At 49.0% G+C, this 18,554-nt stretch overlaps 1 protein-coding gene across 2 annotated transcripts in view; it reads right to left on the bottom strand.

Annotated features, from left to right (window-relative positions):
• Nucleotides 1–16,900, bottom strand: part of LOC123771978 (beta-3 adrenergic receptor) — an 88,474-nt gene extending 71,574 nt beyond the window's left edge. For both annotated transcript variants that reach the window (XM_045764837.2, XM_069337787.1), the window contains exon 1: nt 16,454–16,900. In XM_045764837.2, coding sequence (XP_045620793.2) covers nt 16,454–16,508 — 55 coding nt within the window. In that variant the 5' untranslated portion in view covers nt 16,509–16,900. The remainder of the gene's footprint in view (nt 1–16,453) is intronic.
• Nucleotides 16,901–18,554: the final 1,654 nt, after the last annotated feature.

The following is an 18,554-nucleotide window of genomic DNA, read 5'->3' as shown; positions in this document are numbered from 1 at the left end:
AACCCCTTTTGGGTCTTTGTTTGGAAGACAGGCTGCTGGTTCAGTCACTGTGTCAAGGAGTGACAGTCTGGTTCAGTCACTGTGTCAAGGAGTAACAGTCTGGTTCAGTCACTGTGTCAAAGCTCCTTCGTCTTATTGTTAACCTGTTTATAATGTCTTAAGACTCAATTTACTGAGTCTCAAGACCCTAATATCCCAGTTCCATTTGAATCACTGGGAGTGTTCACCACTTCTCTGGTCTGCACTGGCGAACACTGCCTGCTCCAGTGTACATGACTCCTGCAAGAATTATTGATTTGACCTACATTGTTAGAATCTGATTCAGTGATTCTATGTTACATCAAGGGGCTGACTTACCAGGCATGTATTCATTCATGTTTGGAATGATGAGACAACAGGTGAGAGATGAATACTCCCGCGGATGTTTCAGGATACTTACTGCAGGAAATATAGACTTTCTGATCCCGTTTATCTTCACCAGCATAGTAACACTGAAAGATTTTCTCGCGTGCGGTTGCTAGGCCGCTGCCTGCTGGTCGACCCCCTCACCAGTGACCTTGAGACCCTCCTCATCCAAGACAGCTTCACACAAGGGCGGTTGTGTGGTCAGCTTCAGGACGTGGCTGTTCAACGGTCGGCTTCTGATCATGGGTGTTCAAAATTTAGCCAGGTTAATTAAACTCTTTGAGAGTGCTTAAATCTCCATCAGCATCGTAGGGCTTTGTCACCAGTATGAGTAGCACTCAGGAAAGTGCTAGCGGACACCCTCTGGATATTTTTAAACTCGGCTTGGAAGGTCAACTTGGAGGATCAGTTTATTATTCTCAACTTCAGGTAACATAATGTTGAGAAGCAAGTTATGGAAAGTGTGTACACTTTCCATAACTTATCTTTGCACACTTGACGTGATCTCCTGGTCACCTTTACACACACTGAGGGAGCCGGTGGCCGAGCGGACAGCACGCTGTCCATGTGATCCTGTGGTCCCGGGTTCGATCTCGGCAAGAAACGATGGATAGAGTTTCTTTCACCCTATGGCCCTGTTACTTAGCAGTAAATAGGTATCTTGGAGTTAGTCAACTGTCACGGGCTGCTTCCTGGTGTGTGTGTGGTGTGGAAAAAAACAAGTAGTAGTAGAAACAGTTGAGAGGCGGGACAAAAGAGCAGAGCTCAACTCTCGCAAGCAAAACTAGATGAATACAAGTTCCATGGCTCGCCAACTTAGCAGACTTTCCCTGACCTACTTCTCAACGTTAAAGGTCAGATGTAGGCTACAGAAGTGTGTATAAAATGTATTAAAAATACAACCTGTATACCTCTCCGTCAAAATATCATACTGAGCGATCAATTCAAGACACTGTTATTATCCTGCCACACTTAAGATTATTCTACGCAATTAGGATATATAATTTCGCGCCAGAAACACGTACATGTGTTTGCTCTTGATGACAGTGATGGACTTCTCTAATCAAAGTCATTTCCTTTATGACAAAAATTACAGTTAGGCAAAATAAAACTTGGTTCAAAGGACTACGACAATTTTCGACACGATATAAGTCTGAACGTTTCTCTGGGGAAGTCTTAATAAATATGAAAGGCTTAAGAGAAGGCTTATTAATGATGACGCTTTGGTGGATATTTTGACCCGAGGAGTTGATGGAGGGGGGGGGGGGACCTGGATGGGTGACCACGTGACCTGAGTCACGTGGTGTTCCTCAGGGTCACGTGTCGCCCAGGGCGGCAGATGTTGTCACTCATCGTATTAATATTCAAGAAACATTGAGAGGAACGAGTCTATACCCTCTGGGAGATCATTTACATATATCAGAAATAGTATAGGTCCAAGAACTGATCCCTGTGGGACTACACTGGTGACGCCTCGCCACTCCGAGGCCTCACCCCTCACAGTGACTCGCTGTCTTCTGTTGCTTAGGTACTCCCTTATCCAGTGAAGTACCTTCCCTTTCACTCCTGCCTGCATCTGCAGCTTGTGCACTAGTATCGTGTGTGGTACTGTGTCAAAGGCTTTCTGACAATCCAAAAATATGCAGTCTGCCCACCCCCTCTCTTTCTTGCCTGATTTTTGTTGCCTGGTCGTAGAATTTACTTAATCCTGTAGGGCATGATGTGCTATCTCTGAACGTGTGTGTATGCATATCATTGTTGACAAATGATATGCATATAATTTGAATATTTTTTATATTGTTTATATATTGTTTTTCTTGATAGTTCTGCACGAAATGTGTCTTAAACGATAAATCACATTACTGAAACTTCTACAGTTATTTTGTCTCAAAAACGACGTAAGCAAGTTATTGTCGCTATAGAAACACCTGAGACGGAAGCCATATATCAGAGGCACCAGACAGGTGGCCTCGATATATGGCTAGACGAGGCAAACCTTGGTAAACACGTAATAGATTACATCCGGCTTAACATGTTAATGAAACATTTTATCTTTACTGAACATGCTGAAGTTGTTGCAATTCTGTGGGGCGAAATGTGTTCGGGTGGCACAGTGGCCCACACTCGCCTCGTGTCTCCAGAGCCATTTGGTAAGAGTTCGAGTCCTGGCCAAAGAGGATTGACTAGTCGACATTCCTGAAATTGTTCGCGCCTGTTTACCCTGCAGTAATGGGGGAAACTGGTTGTAAACCGACACAGGAGCTACCAGACACAGGTGTCTACAATGTTTATAAAGAGAGTCAGTGTGTCTAAAGCTGAAGACCAGACAGCCAATGAGTTTTAAACTTATTGGATATAATTTTTCGTTAATATTCATCACTTTACGACTTGTTGCTGGAGTGAATTGTTAAATTGTTTTTCTTGCCAATTTGTTGCCAAGAAAAGTACCGTAATTTGGCGAATTTGATGAAATGAGTGAGTGAGGGCTGTTGTGTTCGTGCAGGGGGTGGGGGGCACGAGGTGTGGTTGTGGCGTGTTGTGCTGCTTGTTTGGTGCGGGGTTGTAGGTCAGTGTGGGCGTGAGGGAGGAGGGGTTGTGGAGAAGCCAAGTGTGGGTTATGAAGCAAGCAGTTGTGCAGAGAGAAAGTGTGATGTAGGCATTTTGTGGACTTTGTAGAATACACACACACACACATGGGGGTCTCGTAGCCTGGTGGATAGCGCGCAGGACTCGTCATTCTGTGGCGCAGGTTCGATTCCCGCACGAGGCAGAAACAAATGGGCAAAGTTTCTTTCACCCTGAATGCCCCCTGTTACCTAGCAGTAAATAGGTACCTGGGAGTTAGTCAGCTATCACGGGCTGCTTCCTGGGGGTGTGGAACAAAAAGGAGACCTGGTCGAGGACCGGGTCGCGATGACGCTAAGCCCCGAAGTCATATCTAAATAACCTCAAGATAACCCTCCATAGGCAGTCAAGATAATCTCCTCGCACACTGAACTTCAGCAGCTTCAAGGTGTCTAGTATAGAAGAAAATTGAACAAGCCTCTGCACCAAATGTATCACTCAATAGGTTTTATGTTAATTTATGTCTAGCGAAATATTTAATGCCTTGCCCGCCAAACACACACCCAAACTACGACGTTGATGCAACGTTCGAACAAGTTTTAACACCTAACCAGTTATAACAACCAATATAGCAAGTTGTAATAACGTTCTAATACGTCATAAACACGTTAAGCCAAGATGTGACAACTTTATTACAAGTTGTAACAAGCTGAAAATAGAGACATTCTCAGTTTGTTTCCAGGGTCAGAGATTGCCATCATTTTCCCCTTTGTAAAACAGTAACTTGCCACCACCATTCCCAAATTATTATTATTATTATTATTATTCACACCACAAACAAAACACAATAACTTGACATATCAATAAGAAAATCAATGGAGCAGTGCCGTGACTTGAACCAGCGTCCTGGTTGTCGCACCAGCTGGAGCCCGCCAGACTTCCGTTTGGAGTCACTAGGGTCCCATGTTGAGGAGCATTTGTCCTGTCGTGGCGTAGTGGGTTAAGGCACGCGTCTGCTGTTCCCCAGGACCATGGTTCAAATCCCTCTGGTGATTAGTCATTGTTATTATTACTATTTGTTTAGTTATTAAAATTGTTATTCGTAGCAGGTGTTGTAATATAAGTAGTGTTGTAGCAGCAGCAGCAGTTGTTGTAAATATATTTGTATCATAAATGTTGATATTATTGACTGTTGTGTTCAGTTGAGTTTTCCGCCTATCGTAAACGCCAATTTTTTTGTTGGCCAGACCACACACTAGAAGGTGAAGGGACGACGTCCTTTCGGTCCGTCCTGGACCATTTTCAAGTCGATTGTGATTGTTCGACTTGATTGTTCTCAAGACAATCGACTTGAGAATGGTCCAGGACGGACCGAAACGTCGTCGTCCCTTCACCTTCTAGTGTGTGGTCTGGTCAACATTCTTCAGCCACGTTATTGTGACTCATCGCCTGCCAATTTTTTCCTTTGATTTTTTTATAGAATAAACCTGGAGAATTAAACCTCCTTTACTGAGACAAAAATCCCTCCTCCTCCTCTTGTTCAACATCGTCCTGATTAATTAACCGTCTGAGATTGTAAGGCATCCTAGAAGTAGTTGAGGCAGCCACAAACAAAAGTTCTTTTGTTTACATTTTCCAATATTCATATTCCACAAAGAAAGCTTTAACTCTGTATTCAAGTGATGTTTCTCCTGAAACATGCTGGAGACAGGCCGAGTGGACACGTGTGTCTCGCCTTGTAAGGAGTGATGTTGGTTGCCATCTGGAGAAGTTGATTATACAGACATAATTACAGAGAGGCGAAGGCGCACGTAGATACACAGCTCCTCGCAGCTAAGGGAACAGCGTTCTGAAATCGTAGTCATAAGGACCCGGGTTCGATTCCCATTTGAGGCAGAAACAAATGGGCAGAGTTTATTTCACCTGATGTCCCTTTTCACCTGTCAGTAAATATGTACCTGGGAGTTACAGTTGCTACGGTCTGCAACCTCTGGATGTGTGAGTGAGAGAGACATGTAGTGGATATGATAGAGGGGAAATAGGTCGAGTCAGTACTTTAAAAAAAAAAACTGATAAAAAGGCGAGGTTCAAGAGCTAACAACTCGACCGTGCAGGCACAAGTAGAAAGCACACAGTAGAGATGGTGACCACAGTAGGGACAACAACGTCAACCTACAGTGTACTTCAGTTGATTGACGGTTGAGAGGCAGGACCAAAGAGCCAGAGCTCAACCCCCGCAAGCACAACTGGGGGAATACAACTAGGTGAATACAGTGTGCTCGTGTATGGGAAAGGGGGGGGAGTTATCAAGTGGAAAGCGCCAAGAAATTACGACTATATAGCACTGGGAAGGGGGGTCAGGATAAGGATTTGGGATGGGACGGGGGAAAGGAATGGTGCCCAACCACTTGGACGGTCGGGGATTGAACGCCGACCTGCATGAAGCAAGACCGTCGCTCAACCGTCCAGCCCAAGTAGTTGGGAGAGTCGTGTATGGGAGATCTGCCCAACTGAACACCTTTAGCTTCTCTTGTAACTGTGTTTCAGAGTAAGATCTGAAACACAGTAGACTTAGCGATCAGGAGAGATCGCTAAGTCTCTATATAAGACTATACACCAATTCTAACTCCAATAAGGACCGTAATCAACTACAGTTAGAGACGTCGAGTGACTGGAAGTATGATTTCAACCAATCAGTGAAACAGATTCACGCAGTGAGTATTGTATCTCATGATCCCATAACTGCCGGGAGAGATTTCCTGTAAATGTGATAACTTTTCCATTAGGATTTCATCGTGTGCGGAACATTTTGTAATGAATTGTGTCAAATACAGACAAATTAGGCCGACGGCTGTTACACCGCTGCTCCCATGCCCATGAGGCACAACTTTACACTTGGCAACACTTTCAGATATTTGTAACTTTTGCTGAAAAGGGTATACGGCGTTGGCCGGGTCTCTCTCTCTCTCTCTCTCCTCTCTCTCTCTCTCTCTCTCTCTCTCTCTCTCTCTCTCTCTCTCCTCTCTCTCTCTCTCTCTCTCTCTCTCTCTCTCTCTCTCTCTCTCTCTCTCTCTCTCTCTCTCTCTCTCTCTCTCTCTCTCTCTCTCTCTCTCTCTCTCTCTCAAAATATTACTAGTAACTATAACAGGAAGTGTGACTATTTATTACTAATGATATACAAATACTATAATAATTCCCCTTTGGCTTGGAAAAAGTAGAAGGTTAGCTGGAGGTCCTGCGGCTAATAATAATGTTTATTTCTATAACACAACAAAATACTTTTTTCCTTCAAAATATTAAGCTAGGTGTAGCCGGCATGCAGTGCTAAAAATCTTCTTGGGGTTCAAAATATGATCGTGGTAAACTGTTTCCTCTTGACCTCTGGCGACCCCCCGACCAGCCTATGTCCGTCACGTACCCTAGACCAATCACCCAGCAAAGTTTCGTGAGGCTAGCTGCAAGTGTCTAGCCCACCCTCGAACAGACAGACAGGCAGGCATTCTCTCTTATAGACGAATGAATGCTACTTAGAGAGGAGAGCAGAGAGACACTCCTTAATACCGAGAGATACAGGTTCAACTCGGCAGATATTTATAATGCTCTTCGAACCCGTTCACTGGAAGCTTACAGATATTACTTTTTCCTCGTGGAAACAATGTACACGAGGCCTTCCCGCGTGAAAACTTTATATTCATGGCCCTCAAACGAAACTCCCAATGCTTATCATCATTCCCCATGTGAGGGAAACACGGCATTGATGACCTTGACTCATGGGAGACTCACAGTATTGATGACTCTGCCTTGTGTCCACGGAGCCATGACTGTGAAATAAAATCGTCACCGTTACGGGTATTCTCTTTCAAGGAGCATTAGTCGCGAAAGACGATATTTTCTACCGATGCGTTGGCCACCACAGCCCTGGTGACCACAGCCCTGGTGACCACAGCCCTGGCCACCACAGCCCTGGTGGCCACAGCCCTGGTGACCACCACAGCCCTGACCCCAGTAATACTGAACAACACAGGCGACGCTCCACAAATGTTAGCAACAAGAACCCTGGCTCCAGAAGTATTGATCACATCCCTGGCAACAGAAATGTTGACCATCACGACTCTAACCACAGAAATGTTGGCTACTGGAATCTGGCCACAAATAATGGCCACCGGGACCCTGGCCACTAAAATAGATAAAATAAATTTAGGTGGCCGGATGGTTGGCCCTGGATGGGTGGCCCTGGAACGTGGCCCTGGAATGTTGGCCAGTGAAGCGTCCGTTATCGTGTAACACCAACACTGACATTCCCGAGAAACGACTCGAGTCGTTCTTCAGCGCTCCGAGGAGAAGCCTGCGAGGTTTTCCTTTGAGAATAAAGAAATTCAATGGAGGAGGACCAGCCATTACCGCTGGACATGGGAGGAGCAGAACCTCACCAGATGACGTTTTTGTAATAACAAACCAGACATTTCTTGAGTTAACCGCCTTGTCCCTATTAGTTTTTTCGCAGCAAATTCCACTTGCAGACACACACAAACACCCACATATACACAAGGATATTAGCCATGTACGTATTACACAAGTACAAACAGTACCCGGTTGACACAATAGCCGGAGCCTCGTCTATTAAATAAGGGTTTTAGTACGGCTGGAGACCTGAAGAACACGACAACGTTGTCTCGGGCGTTAGGGGGTTATTGCCACAAAAAGTGGAACCTAAACTTGGGGCGCTTTACACTGAGGTCTTGTCGTACGACCAGGAAACCAAAAACCTGTCGGTTTCTCTAACTCTTGGTGCCCGCCTGTAGACCGTGCGGACACAACCACGCCACACGGAAGGACTTGTATTCACCTGGGAGCCGGTCGGCCGAGCGGACAGCAGACTGGACTTGTGATCATGTGGTCCCGGGTTCGATCCCGGGCGCCGGCGAGAAACAATGGGCAGGATTTCTTTCACCCTATGCCCCTGTTACCTAGCAGTAAAATAGGTACCTGGGTGTTAGCCAGCTGTCACGGGCTGCTTCCTGGGGTGTGGAGGCCTGGTTGAGGACCGGACCGCGTGGAAACACTAAAAAGCCCCGAAATCATCTCAAGATAACCTAGTTGTGCTTGCGAGGGTTGAGCTCTGCTATTTTGGCCCGCCTCTCAACTGTCAATTAATCAACTGTTACTAACTACTATTTTTTTTCTGACACATACATACACACATACACACATCCAGGAAGCAGCTGTCTAACTCCCAGGTACCTATTTACTGCTAGGTAACAGGAGCATCAGGGTAAAAGAGACTTTGCCCATTTGTTTCCGCCATGGACCCGGGATCCCGGGTCCCTAGATCTACGCGTCCAGAGCACTGTCCACTCAGCCACCAGGCGCCACTTGTGTTAGTGGAGAGCTGACACTGCCTCCTTAACCCGAACATATCTTCCGTGCGAAGATGCTTCGAGATGTGTCTAACTACCAATCTCTGTAACTGTCTGCGTCTTGAAGTTACCAGGTCGAACCCAACACGGAAGGGAAGGGAATTATCAGGGGGGAAAGCGCCAAGCCAATACGACTATATAGCCCTTGAAAGGGGTCAGGATAAGGATTTGGGATGGGACGGGTGAGGGGAGGGAAGGAATGGTGCCCAACCGCTTGGATGGTCGGGAAACCCGCACACGGAAATGATTGGAAAATCCTTCTACCGTGAAGAAGGCTTCGTACAGAGGTCACTTCCTGCTCTGTATCTGCGGCAAGTCTGCTCACAGGCCGCGTATAACAGATGTATTGATCTGAAAATCTATTGCGCTGTTTTACAGAGTGTTGTATATTAGGATCCAATACGCTAGTTATTATAAAATAAAAGAATAAAAGAAAGTTCAGTCGACCTCTTGTCCAACTCAAGTCAGCTAATATTTTTTCACCTCTTGTGCATTTGTCCCGTCGATTTTTATACAACTCAAAGAACATGTAGCACTAGAAGAACACCAGTAGAACACACAACCACCTGTAAGAGGTAGAACATATCTCCTGATCAGATATTCCAGTACGCTCGACAGGAAGAAAATAAATTTTAGTTTGAAACCATTAAACTTCACATCAAACACCGTGCTTCAGTAGACACCGGCGCAGGACAATGGCCTACAATGTTTATATACAGTAGGTCACAGGTTCTGATATTTGTCGTCCATTTCCGAACAGGAAAATTTGTAGAATTTAAAATTACAGGAAACAGAGGAGGGGAAATGGCACATAAATATTAAATTACTGATGACGGAGATAAGCCTTTTCCCTGTCCTACATTGACGTAGTGTTGGACATTGAATGGAAAATATGTAAAACATTGTTTTAGATCGCTACACAAGGTGGACGCTATATCAGGTGGACGCTACATCAGGTGGACGCTACACAAGGTGTAGCTTAAGACTGTGAATTATTACATGAGAAAATAGAAATACGAACGCGTTTTTTAATGCAATTTTCTCTGTATGTGTGTACTGACACACACACACACACACGTACGTTACCAGGGGGTCTGGTAGCTGAGTGGTCAGCGTCCAGTACACGTAATTCTGTGGCCCGGGTTCGATTCCCAGACCAGGCAAGAACAATTGGGCAAACTTTCTTTCACGCTGATGCACCTGTTACCTAGCAGTAAATAGGTACCTAAGAATTAGACAGCTGTTACGGAACTACTTCCTGTGTGTGTGGGGGGGAGGGGAAATTAGTTAGTAGTTAGTAACAGTTGATTGATTGACAGTTGAGAGGCGGGCTGAAAGAGCAGAGCTCAACCCTAGCAACCTCTCCTAGCACCTGTTAGTGCTAGGAGTGCATTCCTGCCTCTGGTTCTAAAGTGTAGATCAACACCTCACAGTAGAAAGATGGTCTGCGTGTATACATAAATAATATATGTATATATTACTTGAGTATATAATTGCCTTTAAAATTAAGGTGAAGATCGTTTCTAGGAAAACAAATATTGTGAAAAGTTTATGTAAATATAAATCAATGAGTTGGCGTCGCCAGCACGACACATGCGTGTAAACACATCAGCGACCTGCACGTAGTGTTAATAGTCTCTAACATTTGCATCGCACGATGTAAACAAAGAATAATTGACAGTCGTAGCACGCACACGTGCGTGTGTGTGTGTGTGTGTGTGTGTGTGTGTGTGTGTGTGTGCGCGCGCGTGTGTGTGTATGTGTGTGTGCGCGTGTGTGTGTGTGTGCGCGTGTGTGTGTGTGTGTGTGTGTGTGTGTGTGTGTGTGTGTGCGCGCGCGTGCGTGTGTGTGTGCGCGTCTATATGGATGTGTGTGTAAATAATTTCTCGTAATCTGTCCCGCTTGATACTAATCTATCTCTCTCTCTCTCTCTCCCTCCCTCTCCACACACAGAAAATTCACCCACAGTGAAAGCTCCAAATAATGTTTTAAGAACGCATAAATGCAATTCCTTTTTATGACGAATAGTAAATAACGGAATTCATAACGAAGCAATTTCCTGGATCTTCCGCCATCTTTATCTGAACGTAATCAAAGAGAGTTATCACACACTGTTGTATCGCAGAGGCAATTTCCAGTTCCTGTTGCTAGTCTTGGGACGGTGGCTCTTCTGGTGCTGCTGAGGGAGGTCAACTGGTGCTCTTGTGTCATGGAGCAGCACTGTGGCTCCTCTGGTGGTGCTGAGGGAGGTCAACTGGTGCTCTTGTGTCATGAAGCAGCACTGTGGCTCCTCTGGTGCTGCTGAGGGGAGCCAACTGCTGCTCTTGTGTCATGAAGCAGCACTGTGGCTCCTCTGGTGCTGCTGAGGGAGGTCAACTGGTGCTCTTGTGTCATGGAGCAGCACTGTGGCTCCTCTGGTGCTGCTGAGGTAGGCCAGCTGCTGCTCTTGTGTCATGGAGCAGCACTGTGGCTCTTCTGGTGCTGCTGAGGGAGGTCAACTGCTGCTCTTGTGTCATGGAGCAGCACTGTGGCTCTTCTGGTGCTGCTGAGGGAGGTCAACTGCTGCTCTTGTGTCATGAAGCAGCACTGTGGCTCTTCTGATGCTGCTGAGAGAAGCCAACGTCTGCTCTAGTGTCGTTTAAATTAAGCATCAGCTGTCACATTTCTTAATAATGGTCTATTTATATTGTAAAGACTTAGAGAATTTTATTTACGTGAACACAAGTGCTTTTCACGCAATATTTTTCCAGGTGAAAATTTCAGATGAGAAAGACAATTACTTATGTGAGAGACGAGTGGGTGAGGAGATTAACATTGATATAAAATTTCAATTGTCCTTTATGGCTTACAGGTAAATTATAAAGTGTGTTAACTCTTTAGTTATTTGCTGAAACATGTCGTTGCTAGTTATTTACTAGCACTCGTTATTGTTCTTCAGACCTTCTCACCACAGCTGTGACCACACCCTGGTCTACACCTTAACACAGCTGTGACCACACCCTGGCCTACACCTCACCATAGCTGTGACCACACCCTGGTCTACACCTTAACACAGCTGTGACCACACCCTGGCCTACACCTCACCATAGCTGTGACCACACCCTGGTCTACACCTTAACACAGCTGTGACCACACCCTGGCCTACACCTCACCATAGCTGTGACCACACCCTGGCCTACACCTTAACACAGCTGTGACCACACCCTGGCCTACACCTCACCATAGCTGTGACCACACCCTGGTCTACACCTCACCACAGCTGTGACCACACCCTGTCCTACACCTCACCACAGCTGTGACCACACCTTGGCCTACACCTCACCACAGCTGTGACCACACCCTGGCCTACACCTCACCATAGCTGTGACCACACCCTGGCCTACACCTCACCATAGCTGTGACCACACCCTGGCCTACACCTCACCACAGCTGTGACCACACCCTGGCCTACACCTCACCATAGCTGTGACCACACCCTGGCCTACACCTCACCATAGCTGTGACCACACCCTGGCCTACACCTCACCATAGCTGTGACCACGCCCTGGCCTACACCTCACCACAGCTGTGACCACACCCTGGCCTACACCTCACCACAGCTGTGACCACACCCTGGCCTACACCTCACCATAGCTGTGACCACACCCTGGCCTACACCTCACCATAGCTGTGACCACACCCTGGCCTACACCTCACCATAGCTGTGACCACACCCTGGCCTACACCTCACCATAGCTGTGACCACACCCTGGCCTACACCTCACCACAGCTGTGACCACACCCTGGCCTACACCTCACCATAGCTGTGACCACACCCTGGCCTACATCTCACCATAGCTGTGACCACACCCTGGCCTACACCTCACCATAGCTGTGACCACACCCTGGCCTACACCTCACCATAGCTGTGACCACACCCTGGCCTACACCTCACCATAGCTGTGACCACACCCTGGCCTACACCTCACCATAGCTGTGACCACACCCTGGCCTACACCTCACCATAGCTGTGACCACGCCCTGGCCTACACCTCACCACAGCTGTGACCACACCCTGGCCTACACCTCACCATAGCTGTGACCACACCCTGGTCTACACCTTAACACAGCTGTGACCACACCCTGGTCTACACCTCAACATAGCTGTGACCACACCTTGGCCTACACCTCACCATAGCTGTGACCACACCCTGGTCTACACCTTAACACAGTTGTGACCACACCCTGGTCTACACCTTAACACAGCTGTGACCACACCCTGGTCTACACCTCACCATAGCTGTGACCACACCCTGGCCTACACCTCACCATAGCTGTGACCACGCCCTGGCCTACACCTCACCACAGCTGTGACCACACCCTGGCCTACACCTCACCATAGCTGTGACCACACCCTGGTCTACACCTTAACACAGCTGTGACCACACCCTGGTCTACACCTCAACATAGCTGTGACCACACCCTGGTCTACACCTCAACACAGCTGTGACCACACCCTGGCCTACACCTCAACACAGTTGTGACCACACCCTGGCCTACACCTCAACACAGCTGTGACCACACCCTGGCCTACACCTCAACACAGCAGTGACCACACCCTGGCCTACACCTTAACACAGCTGTGACCACACCCTGGTCTACACCTTAACACAGCTGTGACCACACCCTGGCCTACACCTCAACACAGTTGTGACCACACCCTGGCCTACACCTCAACACAGCTTTGACCACACCCTGGCCTACACCTCAACACAGCAGTGACCACACCCTGGCCTACACCTCAACACAGCAGTGACCACACCCTGGCCTACACCTCACCATAGCTGTGACCACACCCTGGCCTACACCTCACCATAGCTGTGACCACACCCTGGCCTACACCTCACCATAGCTGTGACCACACCCTGGCCTACACCTCACCATAGCTGTGACCACACCCTGGCCTACACCTCACCATAGCTGTGACCACACCCTGGCCTACACCTCACCATAGCTGTGACCACACCCTGGCCTACACCTAAACACAGCTGTGACCACACCCTGGCCTACACCTCACCATAGCTGTGACCACACCCTGGCCTACACCTCACCACAGCTGTGACCACACCCTGGCCTACACCTCACCATAGCTGTGACCACACCCTGGCCTACACCTTAACACAGCTGTGACCACACCCTGGCCTACACCTCACCATAGCTGTGACCACACCCTAGCCTACACCTCACCACAGCTGTGACCACACCCTGGCCTACACCTCACCATAGCTGTGACCACACCCTGGCCTACACCTCACCATAGCTGTGACCACACCCTGGCCTACACCTCACCATAGCTGTGACCACACCCTGGCCTACACCCAGAGAACCCTTGCTTTCCTGTGTCCTTGTGTATACAGCAGTAACAATACTGAAGGAACATCTCCCTGTTCATGGTGACTCTTGGTCCTGTTGATGGTGACTCTTGGTCCTGTTCATGGTGACTCTTGGTCCTGTTGATGGTGACTCTTGGTCCTGTTGATGGTGACTCTTGGTCCTGTTGATAGTGACTCTTGGTCCTGTTGATGGTGACTCTTGGTCCTGTTGATGGTGACTCTTAGTCCTGTTGATGGTGACTCTTGGTCCTGTTGATGGTGACTCTTGGTCCCTGTTGATGGTGACTCTTGGTCCCTGTTGATGGTGACTCTTGGTCCTGTTGATAGTGACTCTTGGTCCCTGATGATGGTGACTCTTGGTCCTTTTGATGGTGACTCTTGGTCCCTGATGATGGTGACTCTTGGTCCTGTTGATGGTGACTCTTGGTCCATAAGAGCTTCCGTTCCTAGTCCGCTGTAACAGTTTCTGATTCTGTTTTGTGGGAAACTTTTCCAATTTATACCCAATTAGTGTTTGTGTTGTGGTAATGCGATATCTTAATCTGAAGAGATTAGAGCACCTACTCTACGGACATTTCAACACAACTTTCAATTACTCGTTTATCTGTACACGCATCTTATTACTCAGCTTTACTCTGTCTGTCTGTCTGTCTCTGTCTCTCTCTCTCTCTCTCTCTCTCTCTGTCTCTCTCTCTTTCTCTCTGTCTCTCTCTCTGTCTCTCTCTCTGTCTCTCTCTCTGTCTCTCTCTCTGTCTCTCTCTCTCTCTGTCTGTCTCTCTCTCTGTCTCTCTCTCTTTCTCTCTGTCTCTCTCTCTGTCTCTCTCTCTGTCTCTCTCTCTGTCTCTCTCTCTGTCTCTCTCTCTGTCTCTCTCTCTCTCTGTCTGTCTCTCTCTCTGTCTCTCTCTCTCTCTGTCTCTCTCTCTCTCTGTCTCTCTCTCTCTCTCTCTCTCTCTCTCTCTCTCTCTCTCTCTCTCTCTCTCTCTCTCTTGCTCTCTTTCTCTCTCTATTGTCTCTCTCTCTGTCTCTCTCTCTCTTGCTCTCTTTCTCTCTCTCTCTCTCTCTCTCTCTCTCTCTCTCTCTCTCTCTCTCTCTCTCTCTCTCTCTCTCACTCAAAAAAGCCTTATAAATTCACTATTATATAATTCATTTATAACACTGAATCTATTATAGCACTATCTTCTGTTATAGACCAAGTGACTTTTAGTCTCAGAATGGAATATAAACACAAGACTTTACGTAAAATATTTCTGGCTTCAGGTGCCCCTGTCGTCCACAGCTCTGTACATCCTTTGTCTAAAACTGTATTGACTTCTCACAATAAAATCACAATAACGTGTTGAGAAGATATTGAGGTCATAAGAATCGATCCTATCAAATTGCCTCAATATTTTATCATTGTCAGTCAGTGTTGCAGGTAATGAAGTTTGTATCAGGTCACGTCAAGAATGAGAGGAATGGGTGACCAGGGAATAGGGAAGGGAAGAAGCTTATTAGGCAAGGGGGAGATTATGACCCCAGCTCAGCCTGCAGGTGGGTCACCAGGCCTGCAGGTGGGTCGCCAAGCCTGCAGGTGGGGTCACCTGGCCTGCAGGTGGGTCACCAGGCCTGCAGGCGGGTCACCAGGCCTGCAGGTGGGTCACGAGGCCTGCAGGTGGGTCACGAGGCCTGCAGGTGGGTCACCAGGCCTGCAGGTGGGTCACCAGGCCTGCAGGTGGGTCACTAGGCCTGCAGGTGGGTCACCAGGCCTGCAGGTAGGGGGTCACCAGGCCTCCAGGCGGGTCACCAGGCCTGCAGGTGGGTCACCAGGCCTGCAGGTGGGTCACCAGGCCTGCAGGTGGGTCACCAGGCCTGCAGGTGGGTCACCAGGCCTGCAGGTGGGTCACCAGGCCTGCAGGTGGGTCACCAAGCCTCCAGGCGGGTCACCAGGCCTGCAGGCGGGGTCACCAGGCCTGCAGGCGGGTCACCAAGCCTGCAGGTGGGTCACCAGGCCTGCAGGTGGGTCACCAGGCCTGCAGGTGGGTCACCAAGCCTGCAGGTGGGTCACCAAGCCTGCAGGTGGATCACCAGGCCTGCAGGTGGGTCACCAGGCTTGCAGGAGGGTCACCAGGCCTCCAGGCGGGTCACCAGGCCTGCAGGCGGGACACCAGGCCTCCAGGCGGGTCACCAGGCCTGCAGGTGGGTCACCAGGCCTCCTGGCCGGTCACCAGGCCTCCTGGCCGGTCACCAGGCCTCTAGGCGGGTCACCAGGCCTCTAGGCGGGTCACCAGGCCTCCAGGCGGGTCACCAGGCCTCCTGGCCGGTCACCAGGCCTCTAGGCGGGTCACCAGGCCTGCAGGTAGATCACCAGGCCTGCAGGTGGGTCACCAGGCCTGCAGGAGGGTCACCAGGCCTCCAGGCGGGTCACCAGGCCTCCTGGCCGGTCACCAGGCCTCTAGGCGGGTCACCAGGCCTGCAGGCCGGTCACCAGGCCTCCAGGCGGGTCACCAGGCCTGCAGGCGGGTCACCAGGCCTGCAGGCGGGTCACCAGGCCTGCAGGCGGGTCACCAGGCCTCCAGGCGGGTCACCAGGCCTCCAGGCGGGTCACCAGGCCTCCAGGCGGGTCACCAGGCCTTCCTAAACCAAGACCAACATTTAGGAAGAGACAAGAGCCTAGTAACAAGTGACGTCGGGCGAGAGAGCTGGACTGGTACATACCTTGGGGAGAGCTGGAAGCGTGTGTGTCATTGCCAGGTATAATGTGTGTAGTCATTATTCCTGGGGATGGTGAGGAGGGTCAGCGAGGGTTGGCTGGTGACGGGACGGTGATGGAGGTTACCCACTGTCAATATGATGCTTCTGTCCTGGCGGCAATGGCAGCATCCTATCTGGTTGCCACCATCGCCTCTGCACTTATAATTCGCCGGCTTTCTGCCGTCTTATTAGATCAGTATAATCGGTTTAAATACCGGATACACCTGCATTTTTACCATCGAGATGTGTGGTAATATATGCATGGGGGAATTAGGGAGCACTATCACATTATATCTCACCCGGAGTTCTGTCAAATGGTGTTCTAAAAACCCACGAGTGAAGACGGGTCACTTCACCAGGTTCCGTTTTCGTTGTGGTGGAAGAGAGCAGCGGTAGCGGTGTGCTCCCCACTTTGTCCTGGGACCGACTCGTCCTGGAGAGACACGGCTGCCGCTCAGCCCACCAAACCGCGCCGACGCACGGCCGCTTCCAGACAAAAGCACATCGTTGTTGTTGCTATTTTTAGGGTAAGATGATAGAATCTTTCCATCGTCTCCTTTGGGTATGGATAAAAAACGACTTGCTTCTCGTTTAGACCGTTGCCCCCCGAGGGTAGATTGAGTCTTAATCTAAGACCGGTAAGCGATTAACGATTAAACGATGAAATGCTCTTAGAGGAGATAAGATGACTGGGGGGGGTGATACTCCTGTTTCTCGTGGTGAGAGGTAGTGGATCTCCACGTGGGGGACGGAGCAAGTCAGCCAAGCACACACCTTTGTGTGTCCGTGTAACAACAGCGGGGAGGGAGGCAGCTCAACAGCAGGCCAACGGAAGGACAACAGGAAGACCAACGGAAGCTCAACAGGTGGAGATAGAAACAAAGATTTTGTTTGTCCGCTAAAGAGTACAAGTGGTGGTAAGGAAGTTAATTATACTCGGGAGATAAATGGGAAATTTGAAGACGAGGCAGGTCCCCCGAGGACGTGGCAGGTCCCCCGAGGACGTGGCAGGTCCCCCGAGGACGTGGCAGGTCCCCGAGGATGTGGCAGGTCCCCCGAGGACGTGGCAGGTCCCCCGAGGACGAGGCAGGTCCCCCGAGGACGTGGCAGGTCCCCCGAGGACGTGGCTGGTCCCCCGAGGACGTGGCTGCTCCCCCGAGGACGTGGCAGGTCCCCCGAGGACGTGGCAGGTCCCCCGAGGACGTGGCAGGTCCCCGAGGACGTGGCTGGTCCCCCGAGGACGTGGCAGGTCCCCCGAGGATGAGACAGGTCCCCCGAGGACGTGATAAAGAAACTTGCCACAGGAGAGGTTTCTCTCAGTGTGGTATTATACAGTGACCATGTCCCAAGATTATACTCCTTAATGCACAAATATTCAGTAAGCTTCACTAAATAGCGTTTAGATAAAGTTTTACAGCTTCATGATGACAGATCAACCACTAAGGGAGTCTTTTGTTTAGTTCCTGCGTCTGCTGGCGGTGTGGTTCTTATTGTTGAGTGTGAGCTTGTGGTAGAGATCGTAATGACTAGCAAGGTACCTAGGTTTAGAACTGAGTAGTGCTGTTTCGGAAAAGTGATTCTCTCTCTCTATCTCTCTCTCTCTATCTCTATCTCTCATTCTCTCTCTCTCTCTCTCTCTCTCTCTGTCTCTCTCTCTCTGTCTCTCTCTCTCTGTCTCTCTCTATCTCTCATTCTCTCTCTATCTCTATCTCTCATTCTCTCTCTCTGTCTCTCTCTCTCTATCTCTCATTCTCTCTCTCTCTCTCTCTCTCTCTCTCTCTCTCTCTCTCTCTCTCTCTCTCTCTCTCTCTCTCTCTCTCTCTCTCTCTCTCTCTCTCTCTCTATCTCTCTCTCATTCTCTCTCTCTCTATCTCTCTCTCATTCTCTCTCTCTCTATCTCTCTCTCATTCTCTCTCTCTCTATCTCTCTCTCATTCTCTCTCTCTCTCTCTCTCTCTCTCTCTCTCTCTCTCTCTCTCTCTCTCTCTGAGAAAGATCGCTGTCTACAGGGGCCAGCGTGTAGGAATTTAGTCAACATATTGTTATGGAGAATCTGTGTGTCTGCT

The sequence above is a fragment of the Procambarus clarkii genome, chromosome 38 (genome assembly GCF_040958095.1).
Source record: "Procambarus clarkii isolate CNS0578487 chromosome 38, FALCON_Pclarkii_2.0, whole genome shotgun sequence".
NCBI lineage: Eukaryota > Metazoa > Arthropoda > Malacostraca > Decapoda > Cambaridae > Procambarus > Procambarus clarkii.
The sequence above is the reverse complement of the archived record's forward strand: the minus strand, read 5'-3'. Positions and strand labels throughout refer to the sequence as shown.